The sequence below is a fragment of the Atractosteus spatula genome, chromosome 26, assembly GCF_055471065.1.
Source record: "Atractosteus spatula isolate fAtrSpa1 chromosome 26, fAtrSpa1.hap1, whole genome shotgun sequence".
NCBI lineage: Eukaryota > Metazoa > Chordata > Actinopteri > Semionotiformes > Lepisosteidae > Atractosteus > Atractosteus spatula.
Window position 1 is genome coordinate 2,014,572 of NC_142731.1, and position 25,688 is coordinate 2,040,259.

Consider the following 25,688-nt stretch of genomic DNA (forward strand, 5'->3'; position numbering starts at 1 on the left):
AAACACCTCCTAACTTTAATAAAGCATCTTTCATTCACACTGCTTCATAAACTGAGTGAATGTTTAATGATATAAGAAAAGACAGAGGCTGTATTTATAGAAGCAGCATTAACAAAACTAAAATGTAAAATAATTCAGGCTAGAAGGAGCCATATGGTTATAGTGAAACAATGCATTTAAATTGTTCCTAATTTCCCTTCAGACTGGAGGTGCAAACACAATTCAATATTGTAGCTGTGCACATCTGAAGCATGTCTTTTGTGGTCTTTATAACCACCCCATCTGCTCTGCTGGCTATGTGCTGCTCGCTGTGGAATAGCTAGTAAAAGTAACAGAAGAAGAACACAGTTGTGAAATTCTGAAATGAATGATGAGAAGGAGGGTGTTGTGTGATGAGCTGTGGGCACAGGGAGAAAGCAGGCTTGCCTCTGTGGGGACACGAGCTGTCAGAGTGGATTAGCCAGCCCGCTGTCTCATCTACAGAGGTGCAGGTCACTCTCTCTTGCTCTTCCTCCATCTATCATTTCTGTCTCTCAGCATTTATGTCTTCTCTGGCTTTTCCTGTGTCAGTTTCATGGTCTGAGTGTTACTTGCAGAAGGGGCAGAAAAGTAGTCCTATGGAAGTGCAATATTTTGTGGGTTGGGCAGCACGGTGGAACAGTGGTTAGTTATAGCAGTGCTGGGGCCCTGGGTTCAGTTCCAGAACTGGGGTGTTTTCTGCGTAGAGTTTGTATGACTTCACTGTGTTTCTCACACAGTCTGATGATGTTCTGGTAGTTATAAGTGGCTTCTGGGAAAATAAGCCTATGTGAGCGTGTCCGTGTCTGTGATTGCACTGCGAAGGACTGGCGTCCTGTTCACGGTATAAATTCAATATACAATAGTATTCAGACCCATCATGTATCATACCCAGATACTGCCTAGATCAGGCTGTTCATCCAAAGTGAGCAGCCAGGCAAGGAGGAAATTAGTGAGGAGTGTCATTGTGAGGCCAATGACAACCTTGAAGGAGCTACAGAGTTCAGTGGGTGAGATGAGAGAAAAAATCAGTCAACAAGTTCTCAGTCACTCCACATAGATGGACTGTATAACAGAGTGGAAAACCCATTTTTGCCCGTATACAGTTTCCAGCAAAGCACCTGAGGGATCTTTCAAAAATGCGTCAGTGGGTGAGCTGGAAAGGAACAAAGAGAGTTTAATTCCACACCAGGGAGAGAAATAAAGAAGAATAAACAGTGATTCAGCTGTGCAGCTTGCTTCACAAAAAAATCCATCAATTTTCTAACCCCTTCATCCAATACAGAGTCCCACAACCACTTTGTTTCATTGCTCCTAGGTATTTTAATGTAAACTTAAACATATGTGCAATTTGTCATATATTATTAATTTTACTGCGAAATCAAAATAAATGTATATGTGTAAAAACAGTTGTGATTTTTTCATGTATATTTAATTTTACTGCAAATTTAAAATGAATATAGAATTATGTGTCTTTCATTCTATAGTTATGATATACTGTATCTTCGGTTAAAGAGCTAACCTCCTTCAGGGATTTTTGATCAGGGCTGTGAGAACATAGTTTGAGAATCAAAGGAGTGCAGCTGCAGTAAAGGTTAAGAATCGCTGGTATATAGAATAAGAAGAAACTCAACAAAATTATAGTACCTTATTGTTGCATTTTGGTGTAAACTATAATTTTGTTCATAGTATTTGTTTTTCCCAGAGAGCTATGTTGCTCAGCAGGCATGGATTTAAATAACAGGTTCTCAGGTCCACAGGGAGATCCTGAGAGAAAAACGCAATTATGTTTTGAATAGGCGTCTGGCAGCATGAATAAGAGCTGGACTGAGCGAGTACCAGATATTAAAGGGCTACAAAGCACTACATCATAAAACTGTAAATATTAACACTAGCCACTCCGTTTCCTTATTAGGATTAATATCCTGTACCATCTGTGTGTTTTATTTCACTCTAGAGTGCAGTTCTCTCTCCCTGTGGTCATAATGTCTTGTACTGTCTTCTCAAGCGGATGGCAGATGACTGCAGATAAAAGACAAATTATTTTTATCTGACATCACATACCCCTTCTAGAGAAAATATTCCAAAATGTTTTGTGCAGTAGAGATTCACATAACAACAGTCAGTGACTACCTTAACATAGTTCAGTCTAATAAGGTAATTGGACTAACTAGCTAGTGATAAAACTAATGATCAAACCGGCATCACAGATGCAGCCAGTCCCCCACAGCCTTCCAAACCTGCTCTCCTGTGCGGAGCCTGCTCTGGGCTGTGAGGAGCCTGCACGTTGATCTGTTTGAGTGCCAGCAAGACATGTAATGCAGAATCATGCAAATCTGTGGGACTGTGTTGCAAGAAAGTGCTGTCGCTCTACTGCGAAAACGTCTCCGAGAGTGATGCCATCAACCCATAAGTGTGACGTCTGAGTTTCAGACATTTTTATATTTTTAATTTTGAACTAATAGTAAATAAACTACATGGCTGCGAGGCCATTTTCTGCAGTTGTGCGCATATATTTAATATAAATATTTTATGTTTTATTATGTAGTACTCAGAAATTTAAGAACATGAAAAGAAAAGGTTACAAAAAGACCATTTGTCCCCTCTAACTGATGTGATTGGTGGTATCTGATTGACGCAAGGATTTCATCAGCCGTTTTGTGAAAAATCTGAGGATATGTGCTTTAAAGTGTGTTCCTGGATTTGGAAATTCATCGCAGATGTGCCTCCTGTACTTTCCCTAAGATTTCACTTATGTCCTCTGATCCTTGTGAGCTTTTGATTTGTTGCTTAAGGGGCACTTTGTTTTGAAAGTGACTTTGACCACTACTTATCGTGCTGTAGCACACCTGAAAAGAAATGTTCTGAAGTTTGAGGGATGCAGAAACATCTGTTGGAAAATGTTGACCATTAAGAGTTAAAAATGTTCAGTTTATGCTCTTTTTCCCTCAGTTTCTTAACGGTGAGTGATGGTAAAGAAGAAAACAGGTTCTTCAGAGAAGTGTTCCATAGTTAAAATGTATGCCCTGACAAAATCTGTCCCCAACGACGGACATAATCCCTTCACTAATTTTTAATAATTAACCAGATGTAACAGATGGAGGTCAGGGGAAGCTTGTTTAGGTCACTATGGAAACATCTGCCTCAGGTGAGCAGGTTGCCGAGGCTACAATTACCAGGGCCTGTGTCGGCTCTAATTTTAATTCAGTAGTCCCACTACTTTGGTTTACTTAAACTTACAATTAACACCGAGCATTAAGCTCATAAAGTGGTTTTTCATTGCCCATTTACCTGCCTGTTGGTAGTGCCCTAGTTTTGCAGTGATGTGGATGTGGCCTTAGCAAAATTGTTCACAAATATAAAAAATTTGCTGCTTTTCAAAAGTTAAATGGCTCAAATAGCTGGGCAAATCTGATGAGCTTGTCCATAGGTTCTCATTCATAGGTTGATAGTGGGTTCTCCTGGTATCCCCAAGTAAAGTTTTAAAAAGTAATCGTTTATTCCAAATTCAGAAAAAAAGAAGAAAATGTGTTTGTGTGTATTTGTTTGAAGGCGCTAAGAGACCACTTGACGGTGAGTGGGGTCTTTGAGTCTTTACGTGTGCTTGCATTGCAGGCACGTGTCTTCCGTGCCTGGTGGACGTCGTCCCAGTGAAGAATGAAGAGGGCGCTGTCATCATGTTCATACTGAACTTCGAGGAGATCCTGGGGACCTCAAAGAAGAAGGGTGGCCTGAGGCAGAGACTGGCGCAGAGCTGGATCAGAGCAGGTTAGTTGACTCGGAGGTCTTTCACTTGTTTGTGGATTGTATATACTACCCTACAGGTGTTCTCTAGCTCACATCACGTCTATAGGCTTATGTTTTTAGACGATGCTGAATGAAACTTGTCTTTTTAGCCCATGTATCCTCTTACTCTTTATCACATGTGTACTGTCAATACATGCATGAGATCTCAGAACTATATATCATCACCCTACCAGACCAGCATGCAACATGCCTATAGCAGAGTTCAGTGTCCACCTCTAATAAGAAAAAAATACACATATCCATCAAACCAAAGGAAATATTAAGCAAGGTAAGGAAATATTGTCTGATTTAGCCAATGAAATCCCAGAGGCTTGTGCAACACTCACTTGGGAATACCAGCAATAGCGGTCTGATGACATAGTGTAAGTGAGGTCTGAAACATGAAATTCTCATTGGATTTACTTGGTCTAGATATACTGCAATAAACTCAACTGCCATCAGTTCTATCTGTCACATACCTAATGTTCTGTAAAATACATAAACTTCTATGCTATGCTTTTAACCACCAACTTGGATGTTGGATGCGCACTGCACACAATGTTTAATAAGTGTTAGCGTCCACCTTTAAGTGCTGTGTTTAAAGAATTTCTCCCTGAAGTTGTGGCATTTCAGGTAATCTCATCAGCTTGTTGGCAAAATACCTTGATGCCCCAAGCCTGCTGTCTAATATTTTAATGTCCCATCAGACAAGAAAGCATCTGTCACAAACCATATTTAAATTAATTTTTGTGCATTTAAAATAATAATTTTTCATTGATAATATAATGTAAAATGTATGAGACATTATAGCCATATATATTCTTTATAGGAACCTTCTTCTCTTCTCTTTTCAGCATGGAATAAACCTTTACTCGTTCCTTTGTAGCCTACGCATGGTGATGCAGCTACCTTCTTGAACTGTATTCTTTTTATTTATTTATTTCCAGTGCTTTTCCATTTTAAAATGTTCCCTCTGCTCTGTACGTTTGCCTGTCTACTATAATTGAATCGTCTACCATATGTGTAGACTGTAGGCCAATGTGGTGTATCACAGTCACTCCCCTCTGCAGGGCAGAGCCAGCGTCTACGACTGAAGCTTCCATCTCTGCGAACCATCACGCTGCATGGTCCCTCCATCTCCAAGGACCAGTTTGAGGGCGTGGTGGTGGACTATCTGCATGTGAGTGGTGTCTTCATGTGCTTGCCAGAACCATCATGGAGTGTGTATCCCTTGAGAACCAGTAATTAGGAATGAAAACAAGCTGCCACTGGGATTTTCATTTCCCAGACCTGTGGAGACTTTCCCCTGAGATTCATGATTGAAATTAAAGGATAAAAGTGGCTTTTTTCCCCTCTGTGTCCGATATTGCCTGAGTAGCACAACTTAATTGGCAGGGCATCGCTGGGCTAGAGCTGGGATTAGCTGACCTGGGTTCTTTCAGCTTTCGACTAAAAAATTGCTGGGCACCAGCAGGCTTGCTGTAGCGTCTGTGAGACTCTGCTGTAAGACACTGTGTGGGCCTGCAGCAGTCTGGAAGATGAATGACACAGACGTGGCTCCATGTTGTTGCTCTCTGTGTGGTACAGGGCTATAGCTCCTAAAAAGCTGGCAATTCCAGAGTGAGTGAGAAAATAAAAAAGTGATTTAACATTTCCATATATTACAATGTGCATCTCAAGGCTTAAAACAACATTAAATATCTCAACTTTTCTTGAATATTTAGAGAACAAAATGTGCAAAGTATCATTGCATCATTGTGAAAATTAGTTTACTGTTGCCCTACATATAGGGAAAGTCTAGCTTTTTAGAGGCTTTGAGAATCTAGACTCAGTGCAGAGATAGAAGAAAACACTACTTTGGTTATTATTTACACATGTGACGACAGGAACAATAAGAATTTGTTTTTCTTCCTATATCATTCCATCAATATTCGTAGGAATTGAAATGTCTTTATTCCCTTCAGGCTATCTTAAGCATCTTACTTTTTTGGAAGTATGGGAACTCCAGATGTGTTGAATTCACAGTTGCAAGGAAACTCCGAGTCAGGGGACAGAAATCAACTGAGTCTGTCCCTAATGGCATATCTTAATTTGATTCCGGGACTCTTACATCCCCGAGAAACCAAGTGAATTAAAAACCCACAGCATGAGACATGCCCTTGTCTCGTTACCTCTGCTGATACAGGACACATCATACAACAGAATCAACTTCACTGACACTCATCTTCTCGATCACACTGTACTTCTTGCTATTAGCTTCGCACTGCTCCACTGGCAAATAGTGGAGTTCCCCAATAAATCACAGCTTATCTTGTCACGATGCTCCAGCATTTAAGTAAGGAGGTGCCTATAGTTCTTCTCATTGTTCATCTCCATGATTTTTAACTTGTAAGTTTAAGTTCACCATATTCGCTTGTTATTGGAAACTCTTCCAGACTATTACATGTTTGACGGTAGGTCACAGCTAGTTGCAATACAACACTATAGTCCCAAAAGTCATAATGCTTCTGCCGTATCAAAGATTGGATGAAGGTGTTTTTTTACAGAACTGCATACAACATTAGCACCAAATACAGCCTTTACATCTTCATAACGAGTCTGAACTGTGCTCTGAAGCTGTATGCATCTATGCATCTTCATTTCATAATTAAGACTCAGACTAATTAAAGATACAATGCATTTTACGACTAGCATTATTTTATCAGGATTAATGTATCTACAAACACCAGCTTCAGAAAATATATTGGGCATCAACACGTATTATTACCAACTGAGGAATTTAAAGAACAAATATAATAAACATTTCAGGAGGGGTGATTAAATAAGAATTAGTTCAAGTATGGTTGGGAAGAACAAGATCTCGTCAGCTCTTTCTGATATGCTTTTCCAATTCATATTGTCTACTTCACTTCAAGTGCTTTAAATAGCAGTGTGCAGGTGTTTAATGACTCATTTATACTGGTGAAGCAGCAACTAAACCTTCATCTGAAAGGGAATCCTTGAGTGCCTCTGAGTGCCTCTGTGCAAGTGAAATACATTGAGGATTTCCTTTACAAAGAATCTTATAACAGTTAGGAATTCACAATTGTAAGTATGAGGAATAAATCAACATAAATTGCGCTGACAATTTTATTGACCACACATGACATAGGTTAATTAATATTAATGATGAACATTTGCAATCAATAGGGTCGAATAACATGGAGTACTATGTCCTGCTGGAGTATTGCCACATCATCCCCAGACATCATCCACATAGGGAAGTCAGATTGATGTTTTGTAGAGAGTGGACACTCCTGGCTAGACAAAAATACCTGGATCTGTCTTCGATTGATCTATTGTAACAAATGATTAGCCTGCCCTTCTGCACATCTGCTCCATGCTCACTGATGTTCATCAGGGTAAACTACACTAAACCAGGATCCAGCAAGGAGGAACTAAAGGCCTAAAGAGGACTTAGCTCCAATGCTGGCAAGTTCACCTGAGGTGTTGCTCCAACATGCTGAAGGAATGAAGGCGTCATTCTTTGGAAAAGTGGTGCAAAATGATTCCTTTCCATGTTTGTCTTTCTAGATTTTCAAGAGGCTTGCTATTCAACATGTGAAATCTCATCACCTGTGTCCATTCAACTCTTTTATAAATGAAATGAGTAATATATTAATGCTTGAACAATAAAGTCATTTGAGTTTATTGAGAATGGATAACTTTGAGAAGGCACTTTCTGTAATAAGATACTCTTGAACGATAAATTAAGCTACTCTCTAGGCAGCCTTCCCGACTCTTCCATGTTGCACGATCTGTGTTGTGATCTGCTTTCTTCAGGTTATATCATCAATGTCCTAATAGAGACATAGATCAATCAAAAATGCAGATTTTTATGCTGTCTTAATCTTCTTGCTTTTGAGTTTGATGCATGCTCTGTATTGGTATCCTGTTGTGAAATTCATTTGCTGCCATGCTATGAATGAATTTTATTGTTTATGACAGAAATAATTCATTTTGGGCTAAAATATCCTGCTTAATTTTATAATTAATGTGTTCCTTTGTTTGAAATAAAACACCAAGACCAGAAGATGCACACCAGTCTTAAGAACAATGCTGATCCATTTCAGAGGAGGCATGACATCTTTCAGCATGCTTTCCCATTTGTATAAGGAGTTAATTAGTTATACTCCCAACAACACAAATTAAACAGGAATCTCTTATGAAATCTTTTTGCATAGCTGTTGCTAGAGTCCTTGAGGTCAGAAATCTTGCTTCTCTTGACTTTCCCTATGAAGATTTGGTAGTAAGTGTTTTGCTTCTGTGTTCAGTCTCCATCAATACCCAGTGTCAATTAAGAAATAGTATTTGCTTGTAAGCCTTCTTCAGCAGTTCCTACGTTGAACCCTCAAACGCCCAATGGTGAATATCGTTCATCTTCACACTTGCAGCTTCCTGCTGCCCTCAGTCTGCCAGAACATAAGGTGTTTCTGTTCAGGCTGCTGGCTGTAAACGTGGGAAATATGTTGACTCCTTACAACGCTCTTAACAGCTTGTCAATTAACAGATTCTGCCTGATTTATGCAGTGTGGAAAAAAATACTGCTGTCTGCACTTCTTAAATCTAGGCTTCTGTTGCATCAAACATTTTCTTATTCTGTCAGATCAGGTTAAAAAAAATTGCACTGGCTGACAAGTGTTAATGTGGAAATTATTACACTCAGTCTCACTCAGGCTCTATTTTGGGTGATTCCTTCTCACTGCAAAAAGATAGCTGTGTGTATAGAGGACAGATGTTTATTAAAATGTATCTGCTTGCTCAGAATGAGGTTCATGACCTTTCCTTTATAAACAGTAAAGTTGGTTGGTTGAGCTCAGAGGTTTAAACTGGCGTCAAGCCACTAGACAATGATTATGTCCAAGTGAGTGCCTTGCTGAGTGCCTGCTATCTTGTAGTGACGCCACTGTGACACTCATGGTGACTACCCCTCCTGTCAGGGTCTGACATCCATATTCCAGTCATCTATCCGTATTTCAACCACTCTATCCGATGCAGGGTCATGAGAGACCCTATCTTGACAAGCTATGGATATAAGACTAAATACAACCTCATCAGGACGCTGGTCCATTGCAAGGCACACACAGACACAGTCACACACGCACTCAGACCAGGGCCAGTTTACCCAGAAGCCAATTAACCTACCAGTATGTCTTTAGACTATGGGAGGAAACCGGAGCAACTAAAGCAAAGCACCTCTTTAAATTACCAGCAGCCAAAAATCTGGGAAGCGGGATGCTTCTGTTCAGTTAAGCACATACTGTAGAAAACCAGGAGGTGCTACAGATGTGTGGTTGAGGGGGCTGAAGCCCTTCTGCTCTATTTCATCCTACCTGGACATCAGATGGTTTCCTTCATTCTAGGCTCAGCTGATTTTGCTCTGGATTCCAGTGAGAAAGGCAAAGTTATCTGCACAAAACCCCACTTTAGATTGTTCTTTGTGTATTCTTTTCCTCGAAGGGGGTTAGAATACGACTGAGGGGGGCGAATAACATTATAAAAATACACTACAGAGACAGGGCTGAAGATATTTGCATGACAGATACAGGTAGGTGCTGATTCTCCTGGCCAGGGACGAAAGGAATCCTTCTCACATACTGTAGGCGAACATTTCCAGCTTTTATTCTCTGGTCTTAATCAGCACAGCATTGCGTTTAATTAACATCGTATCTGTCAGTTCGCGGCCTAATCGTTTTGACTTTAGAAGTAATGGACAGGAATAGCTCAAGAAACAGTTCCCAGTCCATTTCTTTCGGTACCGGAGCTGATCCAGAGGAGCATGTCATGCAGATCAGAAGGCAGTCAGAAATACAGTCTCCTGTCCTTGCGCCTGTCCCCTCTCCCAGCCCAGCAGCGAGGAGCTGCCCCTTAAGGAATTCCGCATTCCCTCCAAGGAGAGCTGCACCCAGTCGGAGACGGAGGCCCTGATTGAGCAGGACTGCCAGCCCCAGCCGCTGGGCCATTCGTCCCCGAAGCGGGCCCCCGACAGGCTCGACCCCGACGGGCCCTTCGCCGCCAGCAGCCTGCCCCGCAGCCGGTCGCGGGACAGCGTGCGCAGCCTGCGCCGCGCCTCCTCCCTGGACGACATCGAGGGCATGAGGGGCGAATGGGGCGTCAAGGGCGGGGAGACACGCGCCAACAGCAGTGAGCATGGTCCACTTCCCTTTCTGTTCTCCTCACTCTCACCCAGCTTCTGTCATTCTCGTTCAGCAAAGCTCATTGGTCCAGTGTCCTGCATAGCTTATGGGTTCAATGTCCTGCATCACTTATGGGTCCAGTGTTCTGCATAGCTTATGGGTCCAGTGTCCTGCATCGCTTATTGGTCCAGTGTTCTGCATAGCTTATGGGTCTAGTGTCCTGCATAGCTTATGGGTCCAGTGTCCTGCATTGCTTATGGGTCCAGTGTTCTGCATAGCTTATGGGTCCAGTGTCCTGCATCGCTTATGGGTCCAGTGTCCTGCATAGCTTGTTGGTCCAGTGTCCTGCATAGCTTATGGGTCCAGTGTCCTGCACAGCTTATTGGTCCAGTGTCCTGCATAGCTTAGAAAAATGCTATTGCATGCCCCATATGTTTGGCTACTTAAGTAATATTTATTTTTTTTCATTTTTAATTTTATTCACTTGTGTCTTAATGAGGTTTCAAACCAAGCAGTTCAATATCTGTCACTTTCAGAATTTTCTCTAGTTTCCATTTCTGTTTATCAGAAATTTGTCAGCTGAGAATAATTGTTCTGCAACTTTTGTTCTGCATAGATTGTATTTCCAGTTTTGACATTTAAAAGGTTATTCAAGATCAATTTGGTGCATCTGCTATAGTAATAAGCAGGCTGCAATGAAGACTGATAAGCAGAAAATAATAATTGAAGCAAATGAATCCAAAAAAATATTCGAATGATACAGAAAACATTTAAAAGTGGAATGGATTGACTTTTGGAATGTACAGTATGGCATTCATCATCACCAAGGACATTGTGAGCAGTTATAGCTTTGATATTTAACTAAGACAATGAGTTATATGTGAAAGAGGTGAGGTTGGCCTGACAGGGAGAAAAGGTTCATAATTAATGATCTTGAGAAAGACTCCAGTTCCCATTGATTCTAGATGACAGGCTAGAAATAAGGGCCTCTAGTCTATTCTGTCCCACTTTCTGTTGCACTTACCCCTCCTCTACCCCTTTTTCCACCACTGGAGGTTCCTACGGCATAATTTTAATGACCAGGCTGTAGCCCCTGATAACTGGTTCCATTTTGGCTAAATTCAACATTTCCTGTTTTTAGAAGTTCAAAAATTCAAAGGCTAACAATGAAAACTGCAAACCCCCAGTTGTCAGGAGCAGTTCTGACCTAAACAAAGACATTTTTTTCTAAATTGAGCAAAACCGTTTTCTCTAAGCCTTTCTGCATTAATGATACCAGGAATTGTACTATAGGTTTTGGGAACTGGGTCAGAAGCTTCTCCCCAAAGTCTGTAGTGTCACACGTGCACAGCAGTGCTTAAACAGAAGATAACACCAATATTCTGTGGCTTCATGGAAGAATACACAACAGGTTGTGGTGTTTTTTGTTGCAGTGAACTGAACTGCACCGTTCTTTGTTGTTCGGCAGACCTGAAACCCAACTTGTTGAACTCCACCTCAGACTCCGACTTGATGCGCTACAGGACCATTCACAAGATCCCCCAGATCACCCTGAATTTTGGAGATTTTGGATCAGACAAATTGCGTCCCCCTTCACCCACTGAGATTGAGATCATTGCTCCCAGTAAACTGAAGGACCGCACTCAAAATGTCACTGAAAAGGTCACCCAGGTAGGAACCCACCTATTGGTACTTTATGTTCTTATCTCATTTAAGTACTTTGTCTGGCATAGTTACATATTATGTGATAAAGATCTGGCAGTGAACCATGATTCCAAAGCTGACGTAAAAAGACATTTTTTCAATGCCAAATGTAAGAGAAAAAATGAGAATATCATGTCCAAGGGATATATTAATCAAGATATTAATCAAGATACATAGCAGCCTTTCTGAAATACCAGCTTATCCCACCCAGTGGTGCGTGTGTGTGCTGTGAAGTGACAGCTCCCTGCGTATCTGATTTTTTCCTCAGCAAGTCGTCAACAAAAAGAATAATTTCACACTCCAGTGGAAACATCAGATAGCTTGCTTATGTTTGACTGTACTCATTGAATTTTTAAATGGAGAACTTTAAATTAAATTAGCCAAGGGAAGCAGACAGTCCTGCATGTTTTAAACTGGAAGGAAGCTTAGAGACCATTTATAAAATATAGAAATAATCTCATTAATTCCTTCACACTGCTAGGGGCAACGCCCCCATTCAATTAATATCCCGTCTCTTTCAACTAAACTGTATGTAATAATCATGATAAATATTTAAATACACAAATATTTCCATCTCAGTAGCTGCACAAGAAAGTTTTAATCAATAACCCGGTGGAGTTGCTGAGGTCACTGACCTTGATCCCCTAAGAGCCTGTGTTCAGTGGCCTGTAAACATCCACACTCTCTATTTAGAGCCCTAAAGGCAGATATGAGGAAATCAACACCCATTAACAGAAGAGCTTGTTGCACACATTCACTGTGATGTACACACATGCTAAATATCTGTGGTGTCTTTCGCTCACACCATGATTCTAATTAAACAGAGAACACATACTGTACAACCGTAGACCTTAAAACCAAATCTTTATTGTCTCATCTGAAGAAATGGGAGGCTTCAAATCAGAAATGTGGATGGTGGAGACAGAGGCATGTGTATGCATTAAATTGCTCACAGTTGTATCACAGAGTGGAAAAGTTTGCAAATGACAACAAATAGTAAAGCTGTGAGACATACTAGAAAAAATACAGAATCGCCCTGATAGTGAATCAGTCCCACTTTGATTACAGCTTCAACACACTGCAGATTTCTTTATGCTAGATGTTCTTAGTTGTCCATAGGAATATAGGACCCTAGGTATATATACTATCCACCTTCGTCCTGTGGGATAAGAGCACATTGACAATTAGCCCTGGATTGATGTTACTTTATAGTCCTCGGACATCATGGGATATAACATGTTAGAGGCCATTTGTGCTTCTTTGGGATGGACAGGGTAGACACAATTCACTCCTGTGGAAAATACCATTCTCTGTTATTTGTTAAGGGCAGTGTAGAATACAAATCCAATAAGTAATATATGTTATTTATTTATTTTTCTTTCATGTCCATTCGAAATTTAAGCTTTGCCAAGATTCTCTAGAAGCCCTTGTAGTCTATGAGATTGTTTGACCCAGCTCTGCAAATGAAAGGGCTGTGGCTCTGGTCAATATGAATTAAAGCAGTTAATCGCATACAGCACCCAGGCTCCCATGTGAAACCCTGCAACCTTCAGGCAGCCTCTGTGCTGTTTCTCGCTCAAAGAGGGGTGTCTTATTGACATGGGTGCTAACGTGGCCATTCCACCATAGGAAAAATCAATTGATCTGTTTTCATCAGGTCTCTCCATTTGCCTGCTGTGCTGATCAAACCTTTCTTACAATATCAAGGTATTGAAACATCCCTTAAATGCTTTCGGATTTAATGTTGGGTTTGAAAGACTTGTATCCTTTCTTTATGGTACTGTATTGGATTCTGTGACGAAGCACAGGAGTTTGGAATGATGAAAGTAGATCAGTGCACCGGAAAGGGTGCATCATCACTTAAGAGACAAGCAGAGCCACATGAAGCATAGAGAGGGCAGAGAAATTTACAGCACCCGTAGAGAGCTGTTTTCTCTGCATATGGTGTAAAAGCAAGTAAGGCCAGACAGAAAGCATTCTCCACCAGTCTGTACCAGTATTCCGTTCAAGGTGAGACCCCTCAGTCTTCGGGTTAAGGCTACTGAAGCTGACAGTTATTGTAATTGCTGGGGATCACAGTTATATCGCCAAACTCAAGCTGAACAGTATTCACTGGGCTAAACTCCAGTAGCTTAAAGATTTAGAAAATCTCTAAGAAAATGAGGTAAGAGAAGCGAAGGTCAAGGAATAAGTCATGTAATAACATTGGATTGGTCTTGCCTGAGCCAGGGAAAGCTTCTCAAAAATAGTACAAATTCCATTTATGTAAATGGGACCTTCTAGTCCTGTTATCATAAGGAAGGATCTGTGACATTTCAGAATGAACATTACAGAGAGATTTTATTCTCAATAGTTCCAGATTTCTATCTGTTCTGACCTGCGCAGTGGCACCCTGGTCAGCATCGCTGCCTCACAGCTCTGAGGTATCGCCTCTGACCCAGGGATTGAAGCAGTTCCCCTTGAACATTTTCCCTGGGGATCCTGGATTTAGCCTTAAAGATGTACTGACCATTTGATTGGTTGCACTAAAATGTTCTACTGTATTTCATGCGATTCTTATTAACCCACCCCGTATAATTTAGCCCTGCCTTAGTGTTGACCTCACTGTAGCTGTGTTAAAGTTAAAATGAAGAAGGTGTTTCTGAGTTTCTTCCAATACTGTCATAAAGTAACTCAAATAAACGTCAATGCATATGATCCTTTTACACTGGGTCATATAGATAGATACTTTATTGATCCGACTGATAGAACATATGTAGCATCTTACTACATACATTGAAGGACCTGAGCCTCCTCAAGAAGTAAAGTCGGCTCTGTCCCTTCTTGTAAATGGCCTCGATGTTCTTAGACCATTCCAGTCTATCATCGATGTGGACTCCCAGGTACTTGTACGAGTCCACCATCTCCACGCCACTCCCATGGATGTAGACAGGAGTAGGTTTGACCTTTTTCCTCCTGAAATCTACCACCAGTTCCTTTGTCTTTGTAACATTCAGTTCCAAGTGGTTCACCCCACACCACTCCACAAAGCTGCTGACCAGTCCTCTGTACTCCTCCTCCTGCTCACCCTTGATACATCCCACAATTGCAGAGTCATCTGAGAACTTCTGCAGGTGGCATGACTTATATAGACAGTGGCATACAGTTAATTTGAATAAGCAGGCAAACGATTTGATTACATAATTTGAATACATAATGTCCTATTGGTTGTATTGACACCAACATAAATGACGGCTATTGTATGAAGTTTACTTTTTGGATAAATATTTATCTTTTGCCTTTATTTATAAATGTCGTTTTGGCTCAATTGACAATAATTTACAAAATCAGGATTTATTATAAACATTGGGTCTTTGTTTTATTTAAATTAAACTTTTAACATTTTATTATGATTTATATATGCATATTTACATTAATACTGTACATTAATGCCATCCAAACATTTTCTGAAGTATGCCAGTGACACAGCAGACACCCCTCTGTGCATTGGTGTCTCCTATTTTGAGTTGTAAACGCTTTGTTAATTTCCATTTCCATCAGCAAGCCATTGACCTTGAGGTAGTTGGGTTTACTTTGTCGATGCCTTTCAAGAATCTGAATGCTTTCAGGTCCCTTAACCCGAATCCGTATTTTATTACTTTGAAACCAGGATTTGTTCAAGTTTCTCTTTTTTAATCTCCAAGGCAGCAGTGTTCTTTTTTTAGTGTGGTTGCTAAGACTGCACTCCCTAGATTTACTGCATTGTGTACTTTTTTACTTTGCTTTATCTTGAACCTGTGTATTTCAGTATGTATGTGCTTTCTGTCAGCCGGGACAAATAGGACAAACAGAAATCAACATGAACTCTTTTTAGTTTGTCACGACACTTTGTATATTTGCACTTTTCCCCTATCAGCACGTTTTCATGACTGGTATTGTTATGTATTCTCACAAGCAGAGACGGATTTGCGGATTGAATAGTTTTATTTAATGTTGCTTGCACACCATACATTCAGGCATGTTCTTTCCCTAACCAACTACAGAAACCCAGTGTGTCCAAAATAGCCTTTTAAATGTACTGTACTACAGGTATCGTATGACAAGATTCAATCAAAAAGCTGACACCAGTATTGGGTTCCCGATGGAAAAGGATTTGGTTTCTGACCAGTCTGCTTGTTTCAGAAGCACGCAGTAAAGGTTGTTGTAGCAGGTTCAAACAAGGCAGCACTTGTGTGGACTACATTACCCAGAAAGCAGTGGGGGGGGGGAATAGGCCGCTGGCCTCAGTCACCTGGCCAGTTGCTAAAAGACAATTGGTCAGAGTGATTGGTCACTCAGATTGGTCAGCAGTGTGTTTTGTTGCACGTGCACATGCTCTCCTAGGTGAGATCGTAGGGTGGATGCTTCCCATGAGACTAGCAATTGTTCAAATGTTTGCCAAATGACAACTGTGCCAGTGGGGCGCACATGGTAATGTTGAGCAAATATGAAAGCCTTTAGGGGGGTTGAAATGAAATGCCAAGATCATTTACCCAGCTAAAAAAGCCACCAGCATCTCTCCAGCGACGAAATTCCTGTCAAAGCACAGTGAGAAATGAAGCCTGTTCCCTCCAGACCCAAGGAGAGATTGAAAGTAATTGGCACCCTTTTGTGGTCAGTGAGCTCTGAGATGAGTTTTGTGGAATTCATCACCACATCACTCCATATGACAAAAGACAGAGCAGGGAGTCTTAATGAGACCCCTGCAGTCTCATCAGAGGACCACAGAGCAGAGAGCATTGCTCCTAATAGGGGAGGGTAGCATCATTTTCCTAAGCGTTTTTTAGAGTTTCATTTTCAAAAGCGATCATCAAGACCGTCTTTCCAGGATGCCTGCTTCTGCCTCTGACACAACAGCGTCTTTCAGTCTGAGGGAGCCTGTCGGTCTCAGGGGCAAATTACAGTGTCTCTGCCGAGAGAGAGTGGCTGCCGCACTCATGTCCTGCTGCTGTTTTCAACTGCTGGCGAGGAAAACAAAAATGAGTGAATGATATAGTGCCTACGATAATGATCATCGGGCACCTTCAATTAAAGTGCCAGTCTTTAAGACCAAAATAACTTCTAATTTGCCTTTTAGCTCCCTGTGCAAGTTTTATTTCAGTCTTAAGTTTTCGGTTACCCTCTCTTGCAGAGGTTGATATTTAATTGGTTAATGTATCTTTATCAAAATTTCACTGTTTAAACAAGTACTCTGTTGTCATTATCAATATTATATATCGCAACCAATGCAGAGACATATGTAGGAGTGATAAGCTGCCAGGGTCTGGTGTGAGTATGAAGTCGAACTGCTGAGATTCAGACATATTGCAACTTATTGAGAAGAGTGTTAGGGAGCCCATACAGCAAAGAGTTGCAGAAATCAAGCCTTGATGTCATAAATGCATCAATCAAGCAGACAGCATCAGACAATTGATAAAAATGTATCTAAGAGGGGGAAAAAAGATGTCTTAATCAAATATTTCACATGGGGCTCAAAAAACAGGAGAGGGTTGAGTTTGACTCCCAGGTTCCTGACTATGGCTAACACATCCATTCCTGTGAAACTCTCCAGCTTTTTCAGCTGACGTTTACTGCCCACCAAGACAAATTCCTGTTTTTTCATGGCTTAGCTTCAAGGAGTCTGATGTCAACCAGAGCTTGATGTTGCACAGGCAAGAGACAAGCGACGGAGGTGGGAGGTTGTGATGGAGGGGAGAGGTTTTAACATAAATCTGAGTATCAGCTGCATAACAGTGAAACTGAAGACCACGTGTCCTGAGAGCAATAAGCCCTGGACTCTTTGAAGTAAGATGTTAAGAAATATTTTTATGCCTTCCACTTTCTTTCATTCCATACATTTTCAGAAGCTCTGGTGGAGCAATATTGTGCTGTCCTCGAGATGGGTGTATGTGCAATTCCTAGTCTAAGCACTAGATGGCAGTCTGTCCCCAGTGCAACAGGCGCCCTGATCCTCGTGTTCATCTGAACGGAGGAGCTATGTGTCCTACAGCAGGTTATAAAGATGATATTTCCTAGTATATTTGTTATAATACGTGTGGCACTTTTCATTCCACTTCTAGTTACATTTTCACTGTTTTATACATTATCCTCAAAAAATGATTTCACTGATGTGTTCTGACAATGTGTTCCCATAGCCAGCAGCCATATCACCCTGCAACTCATAACTGGCAACCCACTGAAGCTAAGCAGGTGTGAGCCTGGTCAGTACCTGGACGGGAGACCTCCTGGGAAAAACTAAGGTTGCTGCTGGAAGAGGTGTTAGTGGGGCCAGCAAGGGGGCGCTCACCCTGCGGTCCATGTGGGTCCTAATGCCCCAGTATAGTGATGGGGACACTATACTGTAAACAAGCGCCGTCCTTCGGATGAGACGTAAAACCGAGGTCCTGACTCAATGAATGTGGTCATTAAAAATCCCAGGGCATTTTCTCGAAAAGAGTAGGGGTGTAACCCCGGTGTCCTGGCCAAATTTCCCATTGGCCCTTACCAATCATGGCCTCCTAATAATCCCCATCTATGAACTGGCTTCATTACTCTGCTCTCCTCACCACTGATAGCTGATGTGTGGTGAGCGTTCTGGCGCACTATGGCTGCCGTTGCATCATCCAGGTGGATGCTGCACATTGGTGGTGGTGGAGGGGAGTCCCCATTACCTGTAAAGCGCTTTGAGTGGAGTGTCATTATAATGTAAGTAATTATTATTATTGTCACAGGACTCTGACGTGTGCTGCTTTAATCCCGTGGCAGACTTGGTTCCTATGCAGACAGATATTTGTCACACTGGATGTTTTCAGATCTTTAGACAAAATCTAATATTAGATAAAGCAAACCTGAGTGAACAAATACTACTTTTTTATTATGATTATTTCATTTATTAAATAAAGTTAAAGTTACATTTATTAAATAAAGTTAAAGTTACATATCCCCTGTGTGAAAAAGTAATTGCCCCTTACACTTAATAACTTGTTGCGCCACCTTTAGCTACAATGACTGCAACCAAATGCTTCCTATAATTCAATATCAGTCTTTCACATCGCTGTGGAGGAATTTTAGCCCTCTAAAACTGCTTTTTTGCAGAAACATTGGTAGGTCTTCGAGCTCTATTGGGTTTAGGTCTGGACTTTGACTAGGCCACTCCAAAACTTTCATTTTGCTTCTTTTCAGCCATTCTGATGTGGACTTGCTTTTGTGTTTTGGATCACTGTCTTGCTGCATGACCCAACTACACTTCAGCTTCAGGATGACCGGCTATTCTCTGTCAGAAATTTCTGATACAGAGCGGAATTCATGGTTCCTTCAATTATGGCAAGTCGCCCAGGTCCTGAGACAGCAAAGCACCCCCACACCATCACATTACCACCACCATGTCTGACTGTGGGTATGATGTTCTCACTGTGGAATAGCGTGTTTGCTTTACACTAGACATAATGGGACCCATGTCGTCCAAAAAAGTTCCACTTTTGACTCATCTGTTCATGGAACATTCTCCCAAAAGGCTTGGGGATCATTCAGGTGCTTTTTGGCAAATGAGAGACAACCATTAATGTCCTTCTTGGTTAGCAGTGGTTTCCGCCTTGCTACTCTCCCATAAAGCCCATTTAAAGCCAAACTCCTACGGTTTTTAATCATTCCAAATTGAGCTCCATAATGCAATAACACAAACAAAAGGAAAGGTATAGTTGTATTACTAAATCAATGTACTGGGTAGTGTTAGTTTTATGATACAGTGCTTGGTAGGCCTTTAGGCTAGACTACATGAAGCCAATCTTCAGCTGTGTACAAACAACCCAATAAGTAACCTTTGCAAACCTTTTTTGCTGCCGCTGATACAGAACGTACTATAAGAACAGAAAAAGGCCATTCTGCCCATCTAGTCTATAGTTAGCAATTAACTAAGTTAACAGATAATTGATCCAAGGATCTCATCCAGCCATTTCCTGAAACAAAGCCGGGGTTTGGGCATCAACAACTGGCTAGATATTTTGTTCCAGGCTCCCACAGCCCTTTGGGTAATGGTGTGACTCCTGTCCTCGGTCTGCACGTCCACACAGGTTCCACTTGTATCCTCTGATTGCTGTTGCACTGTTCACTCTGAAGACGTCATCTGGCTTGACCTTGCCAATTGCTTTCAGGATTTTGAATATTTTTTTCAGATCCTCTCACGGTCTTCTCTGTTCAAGACAGAGGAAATTATCAGACAGTGCCGGTACACCTATCTGTCTGACAGAAGTAATAAGGCATAAGTGAATTAACAAGTGACAACTTCAAAAATTTCAGGCCTTTATAAAGAAAGAATAATGAACTGTAAAGCATGCAGTGCTGTTCCTCCTTACAGAGAACTGGCTGCAGGAGGCAGGGAGTTAACGGGCAGAGATTTGCCAGGCACTCATTTGTACAACATGGTCGAGAGAGCAGTTGTGTGGATATCGAGCACTAGTGTGGGCCTAGCGTTCCCATGGCAGCCTGGCATTTTGCATTGACCTTGGCAGGCCTGACTAATGGATGTAGAGGACAGCCTAAACAGCTTTCTCATTCTGCTGCTCCTCCACATTATCAGCACAAGCGCTGCAACCAGATGCTCGTGGCAGTTCATTTCATCTCCATTAGGGGAGTGGTCTCCACATTAGGGAGGCTAGGCTCTGTGTCACTTTGTGTGTGCTGAAGATGTTACATCTTTGAAACTGGAAATGAGAATTTCAGAGTCCTTCATCAACCCTTAGACGAGGCTGTTTCATATTTAACAGCTCCCTTCTTTCATTGCCGCAAAATGGTTTGAGATGCGTCTGGCTGTTTCACGCTGTGCTTCCAATAATAGCAGTTTAGAAAGTGACAGTGGGGATGAATTTCTGACTGATGCTCTCTGTACTCGTTTTGACGTGAGGTCATCTACTGTAGGTAAAGATACTGGATTTGTTGGAGGCTTCTTTTTATTTCACTTAAAACACAGGCCCTTGAAATAGAAAAGGAGTGTAAACAGCATCTGCCCGTGTCTGAGCAGTCACTCCTGAAGACAGTTTTTCAGATGACGGACAAGATCAATTTACAGGTGCATGGGTGCCTTATAATCATCCTAGACACAGAGCGCAGGAAGTAGGAAAAGTGTGTGAAGAAAGCACGTATGTTAATCACAAGCCAAGAGTGAAACATTTTTCGCCACCATGTTCTTGACTGCACTTTTCACTTTTTGGTATTTTTCAGCATTTCCCCTCTTTTTACCTTAACAATACTTCTGAGAGTACACATCAGTATACATTAATACCCCCACAATTGTAAGGTTATCAAGAAATGGAGGCCATGCTTGAGTAGTCATTTAAAGAGCACTCGTTGAAGAAGTGACTCCTCATTTCTTCAAGTACAGTATCCCAGAGGATCAGCTGCAGCCCCAGCTCTGGATGTGCTTTCCTGGGGTTCTGCCTGGTTTCGCAGCAGCACACTGTGATTACCCCTGTGCAACATGGCTCTTCAAGAAGCTGATTTCTGTACATGATCATTGTCTTTCGTGATTTACATGAACTTGGTGATCACCTGTGATTAGGATAGCACATTAAAAAAAGGCAAATAAACTAACGAACAAACACTCTGACAACGAGAGGAAGTCATTCCTCCCAAATAGCTTGTTTGGTTGCTAGTGGCTAATTGATCCAAGGATCTATTCCAACCATTTCTCAAAAGAAACATGTATCCCAAGCCACAGCTGCACACAGTAATACTGTAAGTAGTGGAAACACCGTGACAGATGTAGTCACCCGCTTCTTGAAGGAATGAGCATTTCTACTGATACTAAGAAAAGGTTTCTTCTGGATTGTAAAACATCTCCTTGCATGTTATTGGAGAACTTCTTTAAATAATCAGCAACATATGCTAACATTTAAGCTGTGCATTTGGTGTTTACAGTACAATAATGGATATTATTTATCTTGTTAGGAACCAATGTCACATCCACTGAAATCGAAAATGAAAGGCTTGTTCTCATTGCTACATTTCTGATGGCTGGAATGCACTGTACTTTTCCCATTCTTAGTGCTGGATATCCGAAATGAAAGAATGCGTGGGAGATCTCATTTCACAGTTATGTCTTTAACAGGTATGAAGGAATACAGTCCCTGATAGTACGAAAACCTGTGTGAGCTTCAGTGTTGTCATCATCCAATCCTATACTACTTCTAGTGATTTGTGTAATATTTTCCTTCAGGGACATTTCCCCACCAGTCACTGAATCACACACTGGAGAAGCAGTGACAAAAATAATGAACCATGCGAAGTCGTGTCTAACTCTCTGAGGGCTTTTATAACGTACCGGCAGAAGGTACATCTTAGAATGTAGTGTGTGTGCTGACACATATAGTCTAGCCACAAAAGGAGGTGAGGTGTGAAAAATGGGATTAAATAATAAAAGAAATGAAGGGTCAGGGCTTTGTGACAAGCTGGACATTACTGGAGCCACTGTGGTAATGTATCAGCGCAGCCACTCGCTCAGTCTGTATTTCCAGTCCGACTCTGTAGATCTAGATGAGGCAGTCTGTGAAGCTTTGACCTTCAGACTAATCGTTAAGACTGATCTTTACATAAGAGCGTGAACTGGTCAGGGCTGAAAAACAGGAGGCCACTCCATCCTACAGCACATTTATATTTAGAGCACGGCATTATTTTATGTAGTAATTGCTGCTTTTAACCTAAAATCTGTCAGTGCCAACTAATTAATATCCAAATCCAAAAATACTGTACAGGTCCGCATTGTATATTCTATTAAATTTACTGTATTTTCTACATGTTATGTATAATAACATTCATATTCAGAATGACCCTTTATATAACTGTGTGAGATTACATTTGTGAAAGCAAAATGTTTTAATGAAACCAGAAGGGACTCTGAGTCCTGATTATCACATACGCATTGTTACCAGAGAGAGCTTCAGAAGCCCTCCAGCTTTTTCAGGAATGTGTCAAGGGATTCTGTTCTATTGTTACACAATAAAATGCCGGCCTTGATTGGATTAACAAAGGCAGGAGTGGATGTAATACTGATAATAATAATTAGAAGAGACTGTTTTTTTCTTTTCTCACAGATGTACAAAGAGGGATGCAGATTATGCAAACAGTAATCAATTACAGACAATAGGTTCTTGATTTTAGATCCTGTTGAAAGAACATTAAACAACGAAGTTGGATGATGTACTGAACTTGATAGAGCTCTGCTGGCTGCTGTCTGAGACATTGCATCTGAAATACTTTTGTTCACACTTTATACTGCTCATCCTTATCAAATTCACATTTGAAAGTACATTATTGTCAATTGCCAATTACCAAATTTAATATAATCCTTTTTAGTCATGGCACAGTATTTAGCACTGCTGCCTCACTGTGCTGGGGCCCTGGGTTAAATTCTGGACATGGGTTGATATCCTTGTGGAGTTTATGTGGGTTTTCTCCCACTGTCCACAAACATACTAGCAGTTTAAATCTAGGAACTCTAGGAACAATGGTCCTGGTGTGAGCATGATACCTGTTACTTGCATTTTCTCCTTAAATAGGATCTTTTAACCCTTTATATCTGCACATATTGAATTTTCACAAAACTCTGCTGCTGTATTCAAATTAATATACTTTCCTCATAGTAGAAGTATGGTATTTGATTAGTGTATTGTTTGCAGGTCTACATTGCACATATTAACAGGGTGACATCCAGCATTGAAGATCTAAATTATAATTGTTAAATTAGTCCAGTTATATAGTTACCACCTATATGAGTCATAAATGCAGCATTGTATTATTTATTTTTTCAAAAAAGACAGAAATAAAACGTTTGGTCAAAACTTAAGTAATTAACTTATTTAAGTGTTTAGATGTTAAAAAGCATAATTGAATAAGTGAAAGGTGCTGTGTCTGTGCTTGGTACAGTCATTGAATAGCAGCACATTGCTAACTGTGTAGTGGTACTGTACATGTTGTGGGAATAGACTAGCCAGGGTTTAGGGGCAGGGCTCACTTTATTTTTATTAAAGGATTTAGGGTAGTGAAGATTCCAAACAATGTTGTCTATGTATTATAAGGAAACTTAAAGATCAACTGCACTTTGACTCTCACCTCTAATGACACTTATTTGGACTAAGTGTGTTCTCTAAGGAGTATGGGACACCAGCAACCTCTTTTCAAAATACCCTAGAGCTTTGTGACTGTGATAAAAGCTTGTAGTTTTCAAAATGATTCCAATTTAATCTGGTTGAAGCACTGCAATTCCTGGTATGACTAAGGAAGAGCAGATTTCAAGGGAAGTGGAATTTAAGCAGAGATAAAAAACAGCCTTTGCAGACGCCATTCAGATCAGTGAGGGCAACGATAAGGCATTGTCACCCAGGAAAGCTGAGACTCTCCACCTGAGAGCCCATCACCGGCAACCTGGACTGCACTGGTTTGCAACACCTGTGGGGATGCCTGCTGGGTCACAGCTGGACAGTAGCAAGCCAATCATCATAGCTTTAATACCCAGACTGTAGGACTTGTCACTGTGCTCTGGGCAACACCTCTCATTGAAAAGCTTCTTTGGAACCATGTGGGTCAGTTTTCCAGTCTGATCCTGATCTTTTATTATCAGAGTAGTGGGAAAGCCACTTTCTGCTCTGACTTTTTGAATTAAACTTTAACATTTTTCAAAGGCTTTTGAGCTAGAGCTCTTATATAGGGTTTTTCAAACGTATTTTGCATTCAATTGCCTTAGAGGGAGTCTGTAGCCAAACAACATACTATATGACCTTACAAATAAAATGTCTGAAATGGGAGAGGATACTACTGTATGTAGTGGGAATCCAACTGGAATTCGTGGTTCTAGAAAAGCATTATGTTTTCTCATTTTCCTTCCATCTTATCTGAGAATAACTTAATAGGGCCAATTATTTTGCTCAGTTTAGTACAAGTTATCATGTTTTCCGGTCTCTGGTCACTGACTATTTAAAGCTCTGTTTCAAATGTGCAGTGCAGCTCTGTCTGCTGCACCTTTTCATCGATAGTTTTATTTAAGGGTTGTCTGTGATGTCTATAATTTTTCTGTGCTTTCTTTTTTGTCTCTTGGCTACAGTGTATCCTCTAATTGGCTTTGTTGATTATCTCTACAATTATGCACTTACCTTACCCTCTCTGAAAATGTTGTTGCTTGGGAGAGGGATGTTTCAGATTTTCATCAGACATCATAGGCGACACTGTAAGGAAAGAAGCAAATTCAGACAAGGCAAATCAGAAATAAATGATAGATATGATTATAAATATTGGAATAAAATCTACACAAGATCATGACTCTCTTGTCCTGACAAAGTCCCCAAGCCTTCACTTTCTTAATTAATATAATTATTTTATTAACTGGAACAATTTAACCTACATCCAGACAAAAGAAAGTTTTTTCAGCTACTTCATGTTGAATCAGGTGTGGCTTTTTAATAGAACAGTATAGAAACAAGTAATAAGTTTATTCCATGCTGAAAAAAAGAAGAAAGAGAACACAACGTTTCGGCCGCGAAGCCTTCTTCAGGTGTGGGGCTTCAGCCACACCTGAAGAAGGCTCCACAGCCGAAACGTTGTGTTCTCTTTCTTCTTTTTTTCAGCATGGAATAAACCTATTACTTGTTCCTTTGCAGCCTACGCATGCTGACGCAGCTACCCACCTGAATAGTATAGAAGGCCATTAAAACGTAAATGTTTCCAGTTGATCTGATAATCACTTTGGTTAAGTTAATTGAGAAATTAAAACACTAAAAGCAAGGTCATTATCCCAATAGATACCACAGCCAGCAAGCTTTTACACATGATCTGATATATATTTAAAACCTTGGTAACTATGTAGGGTGCATTTGGCATGCTTGTGTTGCAAGTGTAATACTGTCTCGGAGTGTGTGTGTGTATGTTTCATACTGCCGGTGTGAAAATTGTATGCTTTTCAGGAGGGGAGGGGAGGAGGGGGGGGCGGTCTCTCCTAGTTTGATCTCTCTGCCTCTGTCACTG

At 40.9% G+C, this 25,688-nt stretch overlaps 1 protein-coding gene across 4 annotated transcripts in view; it reads left to right on the plus strand.

Annotated features, from left to right (window-relative positions):
• Window positions 1-25,688, plus strand: part of kcnh6a (potassium voltage-gated channel, subfamily H (eag-related), member 6a) — a 77,902-nt gene that overhangs the window by 20,756 nt on the left and 31,458 nt on the right. The window contains exons 3-6 of one of the 4 annotated variants that reach the window (XM_088906252.1): window positions 3,634-3,790; window positions 4,882-4,984; window positions 9,690-9,987; window positions 11,449-11,651. In XM_088906252.1, coding sequence (XP_088762378.1) covers window positions 3,634-3,790; window positions 4,882-4,984; window positions 9,690-9,987; window positions 11,449-11,651 — 761 coding nt within the window. Of the gene's footprint in view, window positions 1-3,633; window positions 3,791-4,874; window positions 4,985-9,689; window positions 9,988-11,448; window positions 11,652-25,688 lie in introns of all 4 variants that reach the window. The other 3 variants (XM_088906253.1, XM_088906251.1, XM_088906256.1) reach the window with 3 other exon arrangements.